An 18,735-nucleotide genomic window follows, 5' to 3' on the forward strand; every position below is an offset into this window, starting at 1 on the left:
GGAGGGGGGAAGACGGAGACAGCCTTTAATCGGGAAACCTCAGGGAGGGACGAGGGACGGCTGGAGGCACAATCCCAGGGGACTCCCAGGCCCTCTGACTCTTCTCCTCCAGAGCAGGGAGCTCAGCAGCCCCAGCCTTCCTTCCAAGACAGGCCGCCGTGGTGTCCGAGGAGGATGCGACCGTGGAGAATGCCGTTTGCCTCCTCTCACGGCACATTCCAAATGCTTCTTGGGGACAAGGCTGCACTGGACCCCGGGGACGTTCCATCCCCCCCCCCCCAGGAGCCCTGCAGCAGTGAGCCTCTGGCGTCACCAGCCTCGGTCGCCCCAGAGCCTCCCTGCCAGCGCCCAGGGCCCCTGGCAGTTTTCTGTGTCCGAAGTCTCCCAGGCAGGGCCCTGAAGCCGAGGCCGGCTTACCCGGTGGATTCCTCCCCCTCTGAGGTCCCCGTGCGCCGGGGGCTGGGGCTGGCCATGACTGCCAGGGCCGCAGACAGTCTGGAGGCGGCGGGAGAGAGTCTGCGAGGCCGGAGGAGGGTGGCGGGGGTCTCTGAGGGGCTGGGGGCCGTCACGGAACGGGCTGACGGTTCAGTCAGGACGATGGCAGGCGGAGAGGGCCGTCTGGTCGCTGTCTGGGCTCCAGACGAGGATTCAGGCTCTGGGGTTACAGGAGGAGGCCCAGGAGCCCCGGGAGCGGCTAGAGGTAGAGTGGAGGCTCTTGGAAGGATCAAAGGCCCCGGGGAGGGCTGGGAGGCCCCCGGCTCCCCTGGGAATGTGCCCCCGGACCCCAGATGGGGTGAGGGTGAGGCCTGGTCTCCTGAGGGGCTCGTGGGTAGAGTCTGCGTGGTGGTCACGTTCGTTCTGAGGAGGAGCTGGAGAACATGGGGCACTGGCCTCTCAGGCAACGCTGCTGGGGGGCCCGGGCACGAGCTACAGTTCACCAGGGCCTCAGTGTCCCCACGGGGGCTCCGAGCTGCCTTGCCAGACTCCACGGCTCTTCTTTCCAGGGAATCTAGAGAGAAGAGGAGGAATCAAGATGCACATTGGTTCTCTGGACGGCCGAGGCGGCTCTGGGATGAGCTGCCCTGGGGACGGAGGCCTCTCACACCTGGTAAGGACCAGCTGGCCCCTGCCTCCAGGGAGAGACCAAAAGGGAACCTTCAATAGAGGGGGACAATCCCCCAAAGTCACTCTGCCAGGCATTGGCTCTGTGACGTTGTATAAGGCACATAACTCCCTTGGGCCTCGGTGTCCTCATCTATAAAATGGGCATCATCACGACGTACAGAGTCACTCTGAGGACTGAATGAATGGTGCATGGGAAATCTCAGCCTAAACCCGGATGTTAAGGACGGATGGACGTTGGGTGATAACCCTGTGTCCGTGGAGGTTCGTGGATTGTGGCAAACGGACCATCTGGTACAGGATGTTCGTGACAGGGGAGGCTGTACCGTCTGCTCATTTTTCCGTGAACCTAAAACTGCTCTAAAAAAATAAAGTCTATTGAAAAAAAAAAAAAAAACAACTTTTTGGAGTCTCAGCCTGGAGCCCGGCATGTCATAAGGGCTTGACACACGGGCAGAGAACAAGCAAAGGAAGAGGCTTAGGCCGAGAGAGCGAGGAGTGAAGACGCGTAAGAAGGGAGAGTATTGGAGAAAGGTATGATCAGAAGGAGACAGATGCTGTCAAATCCATAAAACCTGGAATGATTACATTTTACTTTTTAGAATTTTTAAAAACAATTTTTTTAACGTTTATTTATTTTTGAGACAGAGAGAGACAGAGCATGAACAGGGGAGGGGCACAGAGAGAGGGAGACACAGAATCTGAAGCAGGCTCCAGGCTCTCTCTGAGCTGTCAGCACAGAGCCTGACGCGGGGCTCGAACTCACAGACTGAGATCATGACCTGAGCCGAAGTCGGACGCTTAACTGACTGAGCCACCCAGGAGCCCCTACTTTTTAGAATTTTTGTAATGTTTTTTAATTTATTTTTGAGGTGGGGGATAGAATGCAAGCAGGGGAGGGACAGAGAGAGCGGGAGACGCAGAATCCGAAGCAGGCTCCAGGCTCCGATCTGTCAGCACAGAGCCCCACGCTGGGCTCAAACTCACGAGCTGTGAAATCGTGACCTGAGCGAAAGTCGGACATTTAACCGACTCCATTCCAGGTGCCCCTGGAATGATTTTAAAAATCATCTGAAAGACGGACACACAACTCTGAATATACCCGAAGGCACGGAACTATATGCTTTGAGTGTGCGAATTAGGTGGCGCGTGAATTACATCTCAAGAAAACTGTTATGTTTATTAAGTAGCAAAAGGAAACAATGCATATTCTATTTCAACAAAAAGTGGCTTCTCCCTAAAAGGAGCTATTGTTAGGAAGAGGCGTACGGCGAATGGAGCCAAAGGTGGAGCGTTCCTGGGAGAGGCGGCCAGGCTCTGCACCTTACCTCCTTGGGCCTCTGTTTCCCCTTGTGAAGGCAAGACAGCACGGGGCAAGGAATCGGAGAGACCCCGGCTTGAGCCCAACACCAGCAGCTAGAGCTTGAGTGGTGATCTTGAGGTTTGTGGGTTCGAGCCCCGTGCGCCCCAAGCGCGGAGCCTGCTTGGGATTCTCTCCCTCTCTCTGCCCCTCCCTCAGTAGCGCGCGTGCTCTCTCTCTCTCAAAATAAATAAACATTAAAAAAAAAAAAAAACATACAATAGCCACACGTAAGGTACTTTACGGGCGTGTTAAATTGGAAAAATTAAATTCAAGGCACACGGTGTAGAGCTGGAGGACATGTGGGGAGCCGGCTACCGCACGGCAAGTTGACGCTTGGTCGAGGGGCCCTGTCTGGTGACGTGCTGTCATGCTGCTGTCCCGCCCCCCCCCCCCACCAGTGCCCCATGGCCCAGGATTCCACCTGCTAACCACAGGGCCCCGACACAACTCACTAAGTGTGAAAAGAACAAAGTTGTCGGACCCGAGATTTTTCACAGCAGGTCCATTATGGACAGACAGAAAAAGAAGTGAGAAACTGTCCAAACGTCAGCTGAAAAGTCAGGGGGTGAGCAAACCGGAGTATCTGGGGGCTTTTTACAACGGCCAGCTCTGGGCCACGTTGGTGCTTTAAAGCCATGTGTTACAGCACTTTGTCTGGGTCCTATCTGTACCTCTGCAGAAAGAGCCACATGGGCGGACCCTCATGATGGAGTGGACAAAAGAATGAAAATCGTGTTCAGCAGTCAGGACAACGCAGGAGCTAAAAAGCACCAACTCTGGGCTCAAATCCCAGCTCTCCTGCCAGTTACGTGACCTTGAGGGTGCCCCTCCACCCCTCTGCGCCTCTGTTTCCTCACCAGGAAACCGGAGATGGTAACACCTAGTATTCAGGACATACTGTGGTTACTCTCCTGCCAAGTTGATTCAGTTCCTAAATTGTGGGGTGTTTGTTGTTGTTGTTGTTGTTGTTGTTGTTGTTGGAAAAGGGAGAAAGAGGAGAAAAGGAGATTAAGGGAGGAGGTAATGAAGGAAAAGGGACACAGGTGTCACAGATGTGGCACAAGGGACGCTGGATGAGGATGAGGGAGCCCAGGCTCGTCCTCGCCGCGTGCTGGCGGTGTGGCCTCGAGCCAGACGCGTTCCCTCGCTGAGCCTGGGTGTCTGGTGTCTCACACCCAGCCCTTTACAAGGTCTCCGTTTCTGGCAAGAGCAAAGTGCAGGAAGACAGTGGAGAAGCCCCAGGGCCCAGAGGCCCGCTCACCTGGACAGGAGGGACAGCAGTCCCCAGGGGGCGCGGAGGGGTCCGAGCAGGCCGGCTGGCAGGGCACCTTCTCACAGCTCACCTCTCCCAGCTGGGGAAGCACAGGGACACACGTGAGGAAGCCCCATCCCGTCCCAGGACAGCACCCCACGCGCCTCTTACGCCCACAGAAAGCTCCTGGGACAGAGGCTGAACAGCAGGGCCGCTTTAAGGAGACCACAAAGAGGGAGGATACCATCAAATCTGGAGGCATGCTGGCCGGCAATTACAGCTGGGAAGGCAGGAGGAAGGCGGGCTTATGTTGGCTGAGGGGACTTACAGTTTTGCAAAGGGACAACAGGCCAGACGCTGTGCCTGGCCGGGCAGCCCCTGCGTCCCCAGGCCCAGCTTACCTGGCACGTGCACTGGGTACAAGGCTCATCGTCCAAGGTGAACACCTGGCCGTTCACCACCTTCCTTCCCTCGTAGTTGCAATCTGCAGGGGCAGAGGGGACAGGCCCATGAGGGCCAGCTAGGAGCCTCGGACATAGGGGTGCTGGTCCCACTCACCTCTGCAGACCGGGCAGCATTCCCCGTCGGGGTGGAAAGGGTAGGTGCAGGTGATGGGGCAGTCCACCGGGGAGCAGGCCACCGAGCCCAGCTGCGGGACACAGAAAACACACAATGCCTTTTGCTCTGAGCAGCTGATGGGACACTCGGGAAGGACAGCCGCATAACCACGGAGCGACCATCGGAGCCACCACGGTTGGGGGACAGGTTCGTTCACTCAGTCTGTCTTCTCGACAGAACGCAAGCCCCACAGAGCCAAGGGCCTGGCCTTGACCGTGCCGTTCATCTTTCAACAGGTCCCTGCCGATCAAATCCACAAAATACCCAGGAAAGGTGAGCACCAGAAACCGAGGAGACAGAAGGACCCAGAAGCCTGAAGCTCCCGGAAGCACGTGAACAAATAGGGCCACTCAGAGGCCCGAGACGTTCACCCTGAGTTTCTCCGTTTCTGTAGACCTTGTCCCTTTCCACTCGGCGTGCTCACTCGACTGGCCTCGGACGTTTCCAGCGTGACAAGGAATAGGACTTTTTCCCCCATTTTCCAAACACTAAATGATGTTAACTATCTCGCATGCTTTTTCAGACCGAGAGGCAGCCTGGCTTAGGGGCAAAGGTTCACCTCCTGGAGCGCAGACTCAGAATACTAGGATTCGATTCTTGGCACTTGAGTGGACCAGCGTGAGAATCTTGAGGGAAGGACTTCGTCTCTCCGTGCCTCAATTTCCTCACCTAGCAGATGGACATGACCCTGGCACCTACCTCAGAGGATTCCCCCGAAGATTAACTGAGCTCATGCAGAGAGAGGGCCGAGAGCTGGATCGGCACACAGCAAGAAGTCGATGATGGGAGTATATCACAGATTCCAGCTCAGAGTCCTGGGCTTGAGACCTTCACCTGCACCCTCAGCGAGCACGCACGTACTACTACTACTGGGAGCCCCCAGGACTCCCCCTGATCACCCAGAAGCGGAGGGCTTTCGCTGGGCAGGCTTAAAAAATATTTCTCTGGCCCTGAGTAAAGATTCACCCTCGGTAGGGCTGGAGGGAGCCAACTTTCACCGTGACCCAGGATGACTTTTCTCTTGGAAGGTTCTGGATTTTGCCTCCAAGGTTCATGAGCAGGGGTCAGTGTCTGTGGAGTTTCCACAGACGGGGGTCAGGTCTGGGTGGTCCTTACCAGGCAGATGCAGCTCAGACACGGGTCCAGCACGGATGGGAAGGTCTGGTTGTTGTAGAAGATTCTGCCTGTGTAGGTGCAGCCTACCAGAGAAAGCACGGGGTGAGCGCCAGCCAGGAAGGTGGCTGGTGACCAGGTGCCTGCCAAGGATGAAGGTCCAAGAGTTTTCTGGGGAGCAAAGGTCAGGCCAGCCCCAGGCAGTCAGCGCGGGGTTTGCAGAAGAGACAAAACACAGGTCTGGACTGGGCGCGGACTTTTTTTTTTTTTTTTTTTTTTGGCACTGGATTTAGCAGAGGGGTCAGAGTGGCTCTTCTTCCCGGGAGGGAAGCGTTTCCTCCCCTGCCCCTCACCGGGCAAGATCAAGCCAGGGGGACTGGGAGACACAACCTGAGAGCCCGGCACCACAGCCAACCTCTCTGCTCCCCCGTCGACCCCCCACCTTCCAGAACATTCCCCCACACCGCCTCCCTCCGCTTCCCCAAGCCCGCAGAGGCCAGATCTGAGGGCTGCCACCTCGATGCCATTTATCACATTCTAGTAAGTATAAAAGGAGGTGACAAAACAACAGGAAACTCTTTTATCATGTGTATATGTTATATATATTATTTGTTACTTATAGATACATGTTATAGATACGTTATATATAAAGATACTTATGTCTTGAAAAGAGATGAAAAAAACAAAACCATGAGGCTAAAGGTGATAAGGGGCCTTTTAAATTGTTTTTATTTTTGCTCTCTGTATGTTCTTCAATACTTTTGAAATAATAAAACAGGTGAAAATTAATATAAAAAAAATAAGTATCGGGGAGCCTGGCTGGCTCAGTTGCAAGAGCGTGTGACTGTTGAACTTGGGGTTATAAGTTCATGTCCCACGTTGGGTGTAGACATTGTGTAAAAATAAAATTTTTTTTTTAAATAAAATTTTAAAAAATGGAAAAAAGTATCATTTTTTTAAGTTTACTTATTTTGAGAGAGAGAGAGAGAGAGAGAGACCACTCATGCAAACAGGCAGAGAGAGAGACAGACAGAGAATCCCAAGCAGGCTCCACACTGTCAGCGCAGAGCCTGATGAGGGGCTCAATCCCACAAACTGTGAGATCATGACTTGAAATCAAGAGTCAGACACTCAAGTGACGGAGCCACCCAGGCACCCCCAAAAAGTATCATTTTTATACTCTCTCACTGTTCCCTGTTTCACAGGTGTGAACCTTTGTCACCCCACCTAGGCTACAAACTCAGCATATCTTTCTCTCTGCTTCTAGCACCCAGACCGGGCCTGCCTTGGGCAAACTGCTTTACGAACCACCCCCCCTCACTTTCCTCATCTGTAAAATGGGTTTCTCCCACGGCGCTGTTGTGAGGATGACCGGAGATAAAGCCTGTGTGGTCCTGTCTGGAGAAACCTGGGGCAGGGTGAGCCCAGATGTGGGGGGCAAGGGGCGCCGTGTAGCCCCACAAGCAGGAAATTACCTGCTGAACAGTCCGGACAGCACTGTCCAGGGATCCGAATTGGGTGAGGGCAGGAGTCCACGCAGTCTGTCCTCTTGCAGCTCACTGAGCCATCTGCCTGAAGGAAGGAAGAACTTCACCCAGACCCCACCGGGCCCGGCCTCCTTGCCCGACCCCACCCTCCCTCCCACCAGAGAGGGCAATGCCTCAGACTGGCCAAGGCTTGCCTGGAAGGCGCCATGCTGCAGCTAGGACGTGGCAGGTACCCCCACACAGAGGACCGGCTCCTTGGGAAAGGGGGTGTGAGCCTTCCGGGAAGGCTTCCCTATCTAAGGAGAAGGAAGGTCAGAGCGGGGTTTTGGTCTCCTCGGCTTCCTGTCCTTCTCTGGCAACAGCCAAAGCTCACCACCACCCCATCCAAATTCTCTCAGCTTTTCCCTGGAACCCTGGCTCACCCCAAACCTATAGAGTACAATAAAATCCTATTTTTATAGAAAACTATTCCACCGGAAATGTCTATTTCAGAAGACAAAAGCACCACATATGGTTTCTTTTCTTCCCTCCGAGAATCTGAACGTTGACAAAGCTTTCTTAGACTACGAGTGCCCTGGGTCAGTCACAAAGGGGAAAGGCAGCGGAGGTACCCTCCTCCCGACTGTAATCCCAAGGAAACGTTCCCAAGTTCTGCAAGGGTCTAAGGCTTTTTAACAAATGGCGCATCCGAGGTACTTGGGGGCTGTGCCTCTCGCACGCCAGTGTGCACATGGGTCACCGGGGACTAAAATGCAGATTCTGAGCCCGGAGGTCTGAGCAGCCTGGAGATTGTGCGTGTCCAACAGGCTCCAGGTGATGCCGAGGACACCGCCGGTGCAGGGACCTCATTTTGAGAAATAAAGCTCTAAGCTCCGAGGCATGAATCAAGAACTCGAAACAAAAGCCGACGTGCGTACTCAACGAGCCGAAACAATAGTGTTTCTTGGTAAGTGGCTATGTTGGCATATCGGGGTCGACCGGACTCTAAAGCTCGAGCACCCCCTCCTTATCCATTTCTGATGAACTGAGGTCACAGATTCACGTTCCCGAAGGAAACACTGCAGCTTCGCAGGAAAGGCCTGCACTACTGAGCCGCTGACTGTTACGCCCCTTCAGTTACCTGTGCCCGGGGAAACCTGCGCTTGGGACCCGAGTCCTCGCAAGCAGCGTGTGGCACCCCATTTAGGCAGGCTGCCAAGCTCCGCTGTTCCAAAAGAGCTACCGAGGACAGAAGAAACTGGGTCCCAGCCCCTCCTGTAAACATGGAACCTGCCAGCATGGGAGGGAGACGAGGGGCGGGCTGAGGCGGCCCGGCTTCTGGAGCAGGGGGTGCCCGGCCCGGAGGGCCCGCGCAGGGCAGAAGGGCTTGCTCGGGGCGAGGCAGGGACCGCCGGGGGAAGCAGCTGAAGGCGTGCACGCTGTCATTCACCTGGCAGATGCATAACTCACAGGGGTCACCGGGAGACCAGATCTGTCCAATAGGAAACTCAACCCCGTTGTCGTCGAGAGAGCAGCCTGGCCGGGGGACAGTGAGGGAGAAAGCTCGGGTGGGCGCGAGTGCCAAGGAGGTGCTGAGCGCCCGCCGGACCTACAGCAACACCCCACCAAGGACAGCCGCCTCTGCTCGCTCACACTGCCCAGGCAGCTCCCCGGGTGTCTGTCCCGCCACCTGCTGGACCCAGGGGCTGCCCGCAGCTGTCTGTGGGCTCCCTCAGTTAGTGACTCTTCCCTCCAAACGTGTGCCCAGTTCACACAGGCACCTCGCACAGACATACAGTTAACCTACAAACCCATAAACACACACATTCACACACACACGGGCACACTCGCACAAATACTGCAAACACACACACACACACACACACACACACTCATAGAGACATACACGCCCTAAGTCTTTGCACGCAAAGCTCAGCCTCCCTCCTGGAGGGCATCGCCCTGGGCTGGAGGGCATCGCCCTGGGCTGGAGGGCATCCCCCTGGGGTGCAGGGCTGGGGGCCCTCACCTGTCATGGGTGTGGGCTCCCGGCAGGTGAAGCAGCACTGTCCAGGGCCCAGCCACCACTCCTCTCGGGGACAATCCAGTTCCGGACATGGTGTGAAGGAACATTCCACCTCCCCGTTCTGGAAGAGAACCAGGCACACGGGCCAGTGAGGGCAGCTCCCCGGCCCTGGGCCATCTGAAGGCTGAAGAGGAGGCTGCCAGGCTGCTGCTGTCATTCTCCTAAAGTGACAAAGAATCTCCAGGGGTGGGGGTGGGGGTGGCTGGGGGGAGGCCAGGAGCACGTTCTGGGACATCCCAGCTGTTGCGCTGGGGGTCTCCGCCTGCCCGGGCCATAGCCCCGGCACCCCTTCCCTTCACTTGTGCAACAGCCTTCTGCTCTCACCCCAGTGCACCCTCACTCTGCAGCCACAGAACGTTCTCGTGCACCAATGTGATCGCACGGCTCCACCAATTAAAACCGGTCATCAGCTCTGCCAAGTCCAGAGCCCTCAGCCTGGCCAGAAAAGCCCTTCCTGAGTCTGTGGGAGAGGCTGTGAGGCCCCCTCCTCCCCGCGACCCCTTCCTCGAAGGACTGCCTTTGGTTGACAGCCGCCGAGTCCTTCAGGTGCCTGGATGGTTCCTTCACCCCCACTTCCCGGAGAGCAGAGGGAGTGTATACACCTAACTGATGCGAGCTCCCTGATCTCTGTGCACACCCGTCTCTGCCGTGCAACTCCCTCCAGAGCTCCCTGTGGAGTCAGCCTGAGACCCCGTCTTCACCTGGCTCCTTCCTCTGCCCTTGGCTGCCATTCCGAAGATGACTTACACGAGAATCCTGCCCCAGGCCCTGCTTCTCAGACCCCAACTCAAGGACCCTCCCTTCGCACAGCTTCCTCTCTGGCCTAGTCTCTTGCACTCTGTACCCCAGGCAGCAGGGACACGTTCAGGCCTTAGAAGGGGCTGTGCGTTCTCGCTTCTGCCGGGCACACCTGCCTCAGGCTCCTCTCCCTCACCCCTCAGGTGTCAACTTAACATCCCTCCTCCAAGAAGCCTTCCCTTCCGGTGAGGTGCCCCAGTCACCAGCCCACAGCCCACCTAGGCTGTGGGCTCCCTGAAAGAGGGGACTGGGGCTGTCTCGTGCTTAGCTGTGTCCCCAGCATTTGGCATTGCTCTGGGCACACAGTAGGTGTTCTATAAATAGCTCTGCTGAAGGGTGAACTCCAAGGAGACTGTGGGCAGGCCTTGGTGAACGTGGGTAATGCCCCTGCTGCCTCAGTTTCCCTTCTGCCGTGTGGCAGCTCCTAGTCTCCTGGTCGAGGCATGCTGGGAAAATCCTGCGCCCTGCTCCCCTCCCCCACACCCACCTACCTGGCAGACACAGGTGGTACACTCATCACCTCCCACACTGAACACAGCCCCGTCTGCGTACCACCGGCCGTGGAAATAGCATCGCACTGCAGAGGAGAAAGGGAGAGGCAGCTAAAGAGAAAGGGGAACAGTGGGGAGGGGGGGGGCCCTCGGGAAGCTAACACTGCCACCATGCCCTCCAGCATACCCCACACTCAGGGAGCCAACCGCTCCCCTCCAAACCCTTGACAAAAAAAATAAGCTGTTGCTTAAAAACTGATGGAGAGTGAGTCATGTGCAAACTAAGGTCCTTAACCAAAAAGGGAGGGAATCCCGGAATAACTAAAGAGTAAGAAAAAAAAAAAAGAAGAAATGAAAAGAGACTGGCCCAGACACCCAAGACAAGGTCTGGGACAAATGACATCCCCTGGAGGTAGGGAGGAGTCAGTGAGAGCCTCTCCTCTGAAGACTGCCCCACTACAGATAAAAACAGCCTAGGGGCGCCTGGGTGGTTCAGTCGGTTGAGCCTCCCCTCTGACTTTGACTCAGGTCATGATCTCGTGGTTTGTGAGTTCAAGCCCCGCGTCGGGCTCTGTGCTGACAGCTCAGAGCCTGGAGCCTGCTTTGAATTCTGTGTCTCCTTCTCTCTCTGCCCCTCCCATGCTCATGCTCTGTCTCTCTCTGTCTCTCAATAATAAATAAACGTTAAAAAAAGTTTTTTTTTTTTTAAAAACAGCCTAAAAATTGGCCCAGGTCCCCCTGGCTTAGTCACACAGCCTTCGGTTCAAATCCCAGCTACGCAACCCACTAGGGAGGGATTCGAGGGGACATACTTAATTTGTCTAAGCCACAATCTTTTCATCTGTAGAATGGGGTTGATAAGAACTGATAAAAGCTCCTACTTCATAGGCAATATATTACCTATTCAGAAATGTCTTAGCTAAAAATAATACTTAAAAGTTAAGAAAATAATTTTTTAGGGGCGCGTGGGTGGCTCAGTTGGTTAGGCATCCGACTTCGGCTCAGGTCATGATTTCACGGTTCGTGGGTGTGAGCCCCACGTCTGGCTCTGTGCTGTCAGCACAGAGCCTGGAGCCTGCTTGGGATTCTGTCTCTCTCTCTCTCTCTCTCTCTGCCCCTCCCCCACTCGCACTCAGTCTTTCTCTCTCTCAAATAAATAAATATTTTTTAAAACGTTAAACAAATTTAAAAATTAAAAAAAAAAAAGAATTTTTTTAAAGAACACCAGCTTTGAAATCAGGCAGCCTTGATTTCCAGTTCTGTTCTGATATTAACTGGTCATTATGTCTCTGGGCAGCAATGACTTCCGTGAGCCTCAGTTTCATCATCTATGAAATGGGCCTCTGAATCGTACTCCCTCAAGGCTGTGCCACATGGATTCAATGAGATCAAGGGCTGGCAGGCAGCAGCACAGAGCCGTCGGGGAACATTTGTGATGATGATGAGGTCATCCCAGGAAAAGAGAACCACATTTTCAACAAAGGACCAACTCATTAGTGGGGAAGGGGAGACGCCCTTCCAGTCTCAAGACAGAGCCATGCCAAGGATAGACTCACACCCCTTCCTGGCCGTGCTGAAGGCGCCTCCTAGAGCAGGGGCAGACTGGGCTGTGAGCCCAATCTAGCATCTAAAGCACCATGCACATAGTAGGCGCTCAGTTAAGCTGGCACTTTGAAATGCTTCACTTGATTGGAGTTTCTGAAGCAAAACTCCATCTCCTTCCCCTGCTCTGTTCACCCTGCTCCCAAAAACACACACAAAGGCCAAGTCCCCCACCCAGAACCCCAAAGACTCACTTACCTGGAATACAAGTACAACAATCTGACTTCAGGGGGGTCTGACAGGGGCCGGGAGGACACTCAGGGGACATGCAGGACACATTTCCGGCCTGAGGAGGGGAGAGATGGTGGTGGGTGGGGGCAAAGGGGAGGAGGGGAACCAGGCCCCAAGGCCCCTCAAGTTCATTCCCTATCTCACACCACCCCTCAAGCTTCCTGTCCAAGACCAAAGCATCCAAAAGGAAGCCATCCCAAACCTTTTGAATGCCACCATGGTGACAACAAGGACAGTGTGCAGGGACTTAGTTCCTGGCATTTGCTACGGTGTGGTGAGAACATCCTCCCACGGCACATAGAAGCTTCTGGAAGGATGCCGGGAAGAGGCAAACAGAGGTTCCTCCATCAAAGACACCTTCCTGTACATCTGAGTTTTGAACCATGTGACTCTATTGGCTATTCAAAGAATTAAATTTAAAACTTACTTTTTTATTAAAAAATATTTTTAACATTTATTTATTTTGAGAGAGAGAGAGAGAGAGAGAGAGAGTGTGTGTGTGTGTGTGTGTGTGTGTGAGCAGGGGAGGATGAGAGCCAGAGGGAGGGCGAGAGAGAATCCCAAGCAGGCTCTGCACTGTCAGCATAGAGCCCGACGTGGGGCTCGAACCCACGAACCGTGAGATCATGACCTGAACCAAGAGTCAGACGCTTAACGGACTGAGCCACCGGGGTGCCCGTTAAAACTTAATTTTAAATTTGAAGTTAAGGCAAAAAGTAAAAAATAAAAATCCCCCGCCTCGAAAAAATAAAAAAATAAAAAATACCGCCCCGCCCCCCCCCACCTCTGGAGCAGCAAGAGGTGAGTTGCAGTGTTTGCTCCTCCACGAACGAGTCGTGCGACTCTGGACAATGTCCATCACCTCACTTAGCCTCAGTCTCCCTATCCGTGAGATGGGGTGGAAGAGGTGCCTCCGTCGGGGATCGCTGAAGATACACACAACGACATGATCCACGAAAGCGCTTGGCCACTGCGTGTGTGTGGCACACAGGAAGAGCCCAGGAAAGCGTGGAGGTGGCTGTCTACCTGCCTCACCCCCCATCTCACACTGCAGCCTCTGCGGTCACCGCCAGGCCAGTGATGGTCAGAGGCTGGTAGTGAGGGTTGGCGATCAGAGCCCGGGCCTTGGATACAGACAGACCTCTTGCCACCTCCCGGCCTCGGTCTTTTCATCTGTGGAACAGGGACAGTAAAGCCGACCCAGACGAGCTGCCAGGAGCCTCGGGTAAGGCAACAGATGAAAGGCCCCGAGCCCCATGCCTGGTGCACGCTGCGTGCTCATAATCAAATCTGTGTGACGGCACCTGGCGTCACAGTAGGAACACAGTAGGTGCTTCATAACCATTCTTACAGAAGTGAATTTGCCTAAAGCGAAATAATACTCTTAACAAGCGGAGTCTGGTAATAAGCCTCCTCCCTCCCAGATGTGGATACCTTTATTGTGCTGACAAATATTTTGCCTGGAGAGAAAAACAGCCTCCCTGGTGGGAAGTTTCCGAGGGAGTTTCATCCCCTCCCCTTCCTAGACAGATGGACCCTGTTTGCCTGTTGGCTCTTTCCTGCTCAGCAGAAGCCTCCCTGACTCCACAGACCCCCACGCCTTTCAGTTCGACAGATTCCAACCAAAATCCACAACCTGGGAACTCTCCTTCCATTTGACAAGCTCACTTTTAACACCCGATCCTTCCCTCTTCCTCTAAAACCCCCAAAGGTTAGGAAAACACCCGCGAGGCTTCGGGGCTCTTGTGAGGCTCACCATGCAGACGCAGACGGTGCAGTTCTCATTGGCAGGTGAAAACACGTCCCCTTCAGCTCGGATGACGCCACTGTGAAAACAGCCTTTGAAAGACAAACAAGAGTGTTGGCATCAGACCTCTTCAAAGTGGTGGAAGCTTGAGATCTCATTACTTTTCCAGGCATAATGTACCTGGAACATTCTCTCACTAGCCAGGATGTCCCGGGAGTGGCAGATCCAGGCACCCAGAACTGTGCAGTCCTAGGACCCCCCCCCCCGAGGGGTAAGCAAGAGACACCCACATCAGGTGGCCCAGGAGGGCTCCATTCGTGTCTGTAAACCTAGAACTATATGCAGGACCTGGCCATATTTTCCCCATAAGGCAGGAAAGGCAGCCAGACAGCCCTGGGTTCAAAACCTGGCCTGTCCATTCAGGAACCCGGGTGACCTTGGACATGTCACTTAGCCTCTCTGGACTCAGTTGTCTTTATCGTAAAATGGGAACACCACCGTGGGCAGGGACTTGGACGGATCCACAGCCATTCGCAATCAGGGCTCAGTATAGAGCAGGAACGTGGTAAGAGGCCACGAACATCCTGAAGACACCGCTAAGTCTATGCTCATTCTAACCCTTAGGAAGATGTCTTCACTGCTGTTCCACTCGCAGTGGCCTCAGCATCTTATCACCGGAGCTTCAGAGAACGCAGCAGTTCTGGCCCCCCCACCCTCCCAGGTCTACTGAAGGAGAAACTGCATTGTAACAAGATCCCAGGGATTCGTGTGCAGAGTGAGTTTTGCCAAGCTCTGTTTGAAGGACTCGTTAAGACTCAGGGTCGTTATCCTTGCAGCAACGGGAAGCCGATGAAAAACTGTAAACAGATCATGGGAGGGAATTGGAAAGAGGACAGGATTGATGAAGGATCCCTCCTCTGGCTGTGGGAGGGGAGTTGGGACAGCGAAGGGGACATCTAGAGAAGGGAGATGTGGAGGAACTCACTGAATGAATGAATGAATGAATGAGGCTCAAAAAGGATCCCCAAAAGATGGAAAGTTCCCCTTGAGGGATACCGCAGCGTGGACCAGTGGGTCTCAAAGTGTGGTCCTTGGACCAGCAACTTCAGCATCACCTGGGAACTTGCTGGAAACGCAAATCCACAGGCCCTACCCCATGCCTAATAAATCAGAAACTCTGGGGGTGAGGCCCCCAGATTCTAATGATTCAGGTGATTCTAACGTACCCCAAAGTTAGAGACCAGCCTTTCAGCTGCAGAAGGGCTGGGGAAGAAGAAGGGCAGGATCATGAGGGGGACTCTCAGCCTCCCCCAGACCAGCTCCCACCTGTGCACGACGGGCAGCAGCCTCCGTCTTCGGAGGGAATCGGGTGGGAACAAGCAGCTTCACACATCACCTTTTCACAGCTCACCTCCCCGTTCTGGAAGCAGAAGCAGGACTTCCAGCCATCACGAGGCCCCGGACACTGGACCAGGGCAGCCCCCAGGATCCCTCCCACCTACCTGGCACCGGCACTGGGAACACCCAGCCTCTGTCCAGCGGCTTCCGGACTCATACGTGGCTCCCAGGTGCCAACAGGCAGAGGACCCTGGTGCCAACCACGTGGCCTCTGGGCCCCTGGGCAAGTAAGGAGTCACCTCCTGTAGTTGCGAGGGAGGTCCCAGGGTTCCCAGGAGGGAGGCACTAGGCACAGGAGTGGCCACCAGGGTGGCTGGCGGCCAACTGTGTGGTGCAGGGGTGGGAGATGGCAGACTGGTGGTCCTGACGCCAGCTGGGGGCCCCGGGGCTCCGGAAGGAGGGCTGTGTCCAGGGGAGAGGGCAGGCCGGCCCGCCTCCGGGAGCAGCAGTAGCATTTTGGGCGGGTGCTGCAGGGGCTGCAGGATGGCAGAGGGGGCCAGCACGGCTTTGGGGAAAGCTGAAACGGAAGCACGGGGGTCTCTTGAGGGAGGCAGCAGCAGTGGCAGGAGGCGAGACTGCAGCCCACCGCCAGTCACTGAATGTCCGTGGACCAGTTTTTATTCATCAGCGTAAGTGTCTAATACCCCCAGTTCACCCTAGACCAAGGGGGCTACAGTGACCATCACACAAGGCTGAGGGGAAAGCACTACAGGAGCAGGCCCAAGTGACAAGTTGGGAGTGGGTCCCCTGCTGCCCCGCCCAGACGTGGCTTCCCAAGAGGGGATGCTGAGGCTCGGGATGAAGGAACAGCCCGGGGAAAGCTTGCCATGGGCTAGAAAGAGCATCTTCGGCATTTAGATGATCAGAAACGCATGTTTATAGGCACACTGTCAAAGTATGGCAGAGCGAACTGACATCGTCCAAAGTGTCCCTGGGAGCCCAGGTTACTGCGACTCCTGTCACATGCTCCTCTCCCCGCTCCCCACCCCCCCACCTTTTACCATTTGGGGGAAAACAAAAGGGTTAGGGAAACAGTAAAATGACAAGGGAGGACGAATGGGTAAAGAAGTGGAAGGAAGAAGTGAGAAAGAAAGTGAAGAGTTGGAAATAACAAAATGAATTGAAAAAGAATGGGTAGAAAAGGAAAAAGGCCCAGCTCCGGGAGGGCAGGGCCAGGGCAGGGGCGCGGCTTGGGTGGGACAGGGGGCGTGGCCTGGGGAAACAGGCCTAAGGATGGAGCTGGAGGGCGGGGCCTGGTTGGGACGGGACCGGGGCCTGGGGGGACGGGCCTAATGTTGGGGCGGCGCCTTGGAGCTGTAGGGCGGGGCCTGGGGAAACTGGCCAAAGGTTGGGGCTGGAGGGCGTGGCCTGGGTGGGAAGGGGCGGGGCCTGAGTGCTGAAGCGAGGGGGGCTGGGTGGGACGGGGCGGGGCCTGGTAAAACCCGGCCCAAGGTTGGGACGGAGCTGGGGCCTAGGAGGGCAAGTTATGAACGGTCGCTCACCTTCACAGGACACGCGGTCAGCTCGGAGCCTGAAACCAGGTCGGCACGTGCACAGGAAGCTGCCCACGGTGTTATGGCAGGAATGGTGACAGACTCGCCTCTCCAGAGGCCTCCGACACTCGTTTACATCTGCAGGAGAGCCTCGCTGCCAACAGCCGCCTTGTTGAGGCTACTGCTTCCTCCATCCCTGAGCCCAGAAGAGACTGGGAGACTCTCCCAGCCATGTTCTGATTGGGTCCATCCCTACCTCAGAGTGTGGGAGGTGACTCAGATGTCTAGGAGTGGGGCCACAATCTACTGCTAGTCCCTTTGGAAGGTTCATACATCCAGTTGGCGTTTAATGGATGCACTGGTGACTCGTCCCCCAGCACCACGCAGCAGTGGTTACACGCTGGCTGGTGGGGATGAGCCCTGCTGGGAATGTCACCTCCAAACCTTCCACCATCCCACGGGCCAGGTTTGAGATGGTGCAGCCCCTTCTGAAAAGAGTCTCAAAAATCACGGCACTGCTTCAAGGTAGGCTTCAGGACAAATACCAAACTCCGCCAGAACAAGGTCTGTTTTCAGGCCCACGGGACCCCACCTTCAACCCATGAGCCAAGCTTGAGCCAAACATGCCAATCCCTTTCTGGAAATATCTGCTAATGGGCTGAGAAAACAGGGGTCTCCTTCTAAACCAGAGGAACCAAGACTAACATGCTTTATTTACCAAGGGGAGCAAAGGCAGCCAAGAAAATGGGTGAGCAGAGAGGAATCCTTGGGGTGTATCTGGGAGAGGGGTGGAAGAGGAACATAACAGGATGAAAGTTGCATGTGGCCAGGAAAAGTCCAAGACAGGGTCTTCCGTGAGGAGCCACGCCAACCCCAGGAAAAGGCAGGCTCTGAGCAGATGCTCAAGTGCTTACGGGCTCCAGGCAGCCAGGAGGTCCAGACTGCTGGCCCGTCCCCGTCCCTGGGCTCGCCCTGTCCAGGTGACCAGTGGCTGGCAGCCTAACCATGAAGACAACAGGGTCCCCCCACCTTACCTACACAGGAGTGCCGGTTGCCATGGAGATGGAAACCCAGTCTACAGGAACACCTGTAGCTGCCAATGCTGTTTCTACACCTCTGCTGACAGGGGGTCCCGAGGCATTCGTCAGTGTCTGGAAGGGACCAGGGCAAGCCTGAAGGTCGTTCCCCCCCACGGAGTATCGGAATGGTGCGCTCCCCCTGTCTTCCTCTCCTGTTTCCATCCTCAGGGCCGTGAAGGACCATCTTAAACCCTCTCTTTCTCACCACCCACATTCAGCCTATCAGTGACATTCTCCCTGGACCAGCCCTCTTCTCTCCATCCTCACTGCCCTACCATAGCCTGGGCTGCCTTTGCGTCTAGTCTGCAGAAGAGTAATGGCCTCACGCAGCTCCCCTGTGCCCCTCCTAAGCCATCTGCTACCTGGCCTCCAGGCTGTTCTGTGCAAAGGGCACCTCTGATCAGGCCACTCTCTGCTCCCACGGGCACCACTGTGGTGCCAATGCTGCACCATAGCTCTCGACCCCCCCGGGCGGCCTTTCCTACCTCCTTCCCTGCCCCTCATCTTTGTTCTGCCATCGTCTAAATGCACCATGTTCTTGGGGCCTCCCTCTTTGCTCTTTTGTCTGCCCGGCATGCCTGTGCATCTTGACTGGGGGCAAACTCCTACTCATACCTCAAAACTCAGCTTCTATAGCACCTCCTCTGTCAAAGCTTCCCCAGACCATCGTTTGAAATCATGAAAAGCTGGAAATAATCCACATGTTCATCAATAAAAGAAGAGTTGGTAAACTAGGGGGTGTTTGCGCTGCAGAGCAGCAGGAAGCAGTTAAAAAGAACAAGGCAGTGGGCGCCTGGGTGGCTCAGTCGGTTGAGCGTCCGACTTCAGCTCAGGTCATGATCTCACAGTTCGTGGGTTCGAGCCCCGCGTCGGGCTCTG

At 55.3% G+C, this 18,735-nt stretch overlaps 1 protein-coding gene across 5 annotated transcripts in view; it reads right to left on the reverse strand.

Annotated features, from left to right (window-relative positions):
• The window catches only part of VWCE (von Willebrand factor C and EGF domains), a 27,308-nt gene continuing 8,573 nt past the window's right edge, over positions 1 to 18,735 (reverse strand). The window contains exons 6-20 of one of the 5 annotated variants that reach the window (XM_023239897.2): positions 17,812 to 17,928; positions 16,787 to 16,915; positions 15,389 to 15,801; positions 15,213 to 15,306; positions 13,896 to 13,978; positions 12,107 to 12,194; positions 10,307 to 10,392; positions 8,961 to 9,078; positions 8,405 to 8,470; positions 6,944 to 7,036; positions 5,472 to 5,554; positions 4,296 to 4,386; positions 4,139 to 4,221; positions 3,747 to 3,837; positions 1 to 1,009 (exon numbers count right to left, since the gene is read on the reverse strand). In XM_023239897.2, the coding sequence (XP_023095665.2) occupies positions 414 to 1,009; positions 3,747 to 3,837; positions 4,139 to 4,221; positions 4,296 to 4,386; positions 5,472 to 5,554; positions 6,944 to 7,036; positions 8,405 to 8,470; positions 8,961 to 9,078; positions 10,307 to 10,392; positions 12,107 to 12,194; positions 13,896 to 13,978; positions 15,213 to 15,306; positions 15,389 to 15,801; positions 16,787 to 16,915; positions 17,812 to 17,928 (2,231 nt within the window). In that variant the 3' untranslated portion in view covers positions 1 to 413. Of the gene's footprint in view, positions 1,010 to 3,746; positions 3,838 to 4,138; positions 4,222 to 4,295; positions 4,387 to 5,471; positions 5,555 to 6,943; positions 7,041 to 8,384; positions 8,471 to 8,960; positions 9,079 to 10,306; positions 10,393 to 12,106; positions 12,195 to 13,895; positions 13,979 to 15,212; positions 15,307 to 15,388; positions 15,802 to 16,786; positions 16,916 to 17,811; positions 17,929 to 18,735 lie in introns of all 5 variants that reach the window. The other 4 variants (XM_023239896.2, XM_045039382.1, XM_045039383.1 and 1 more) reach the window with 4 other exon arrangements.

Source organism: Felis catus, chromosome D1 (genome assembly GCF_018350175.1).
Source record: "Felis catus isolate Fca126 chromosome D1, F.catus_Fca126_mat1.0, whole genome shotgun sequence".
NCBI lineage: Eukaryota > Metazoa > Chordata > Mammalia > Carnivora > Felidae > Felis > Felis catus.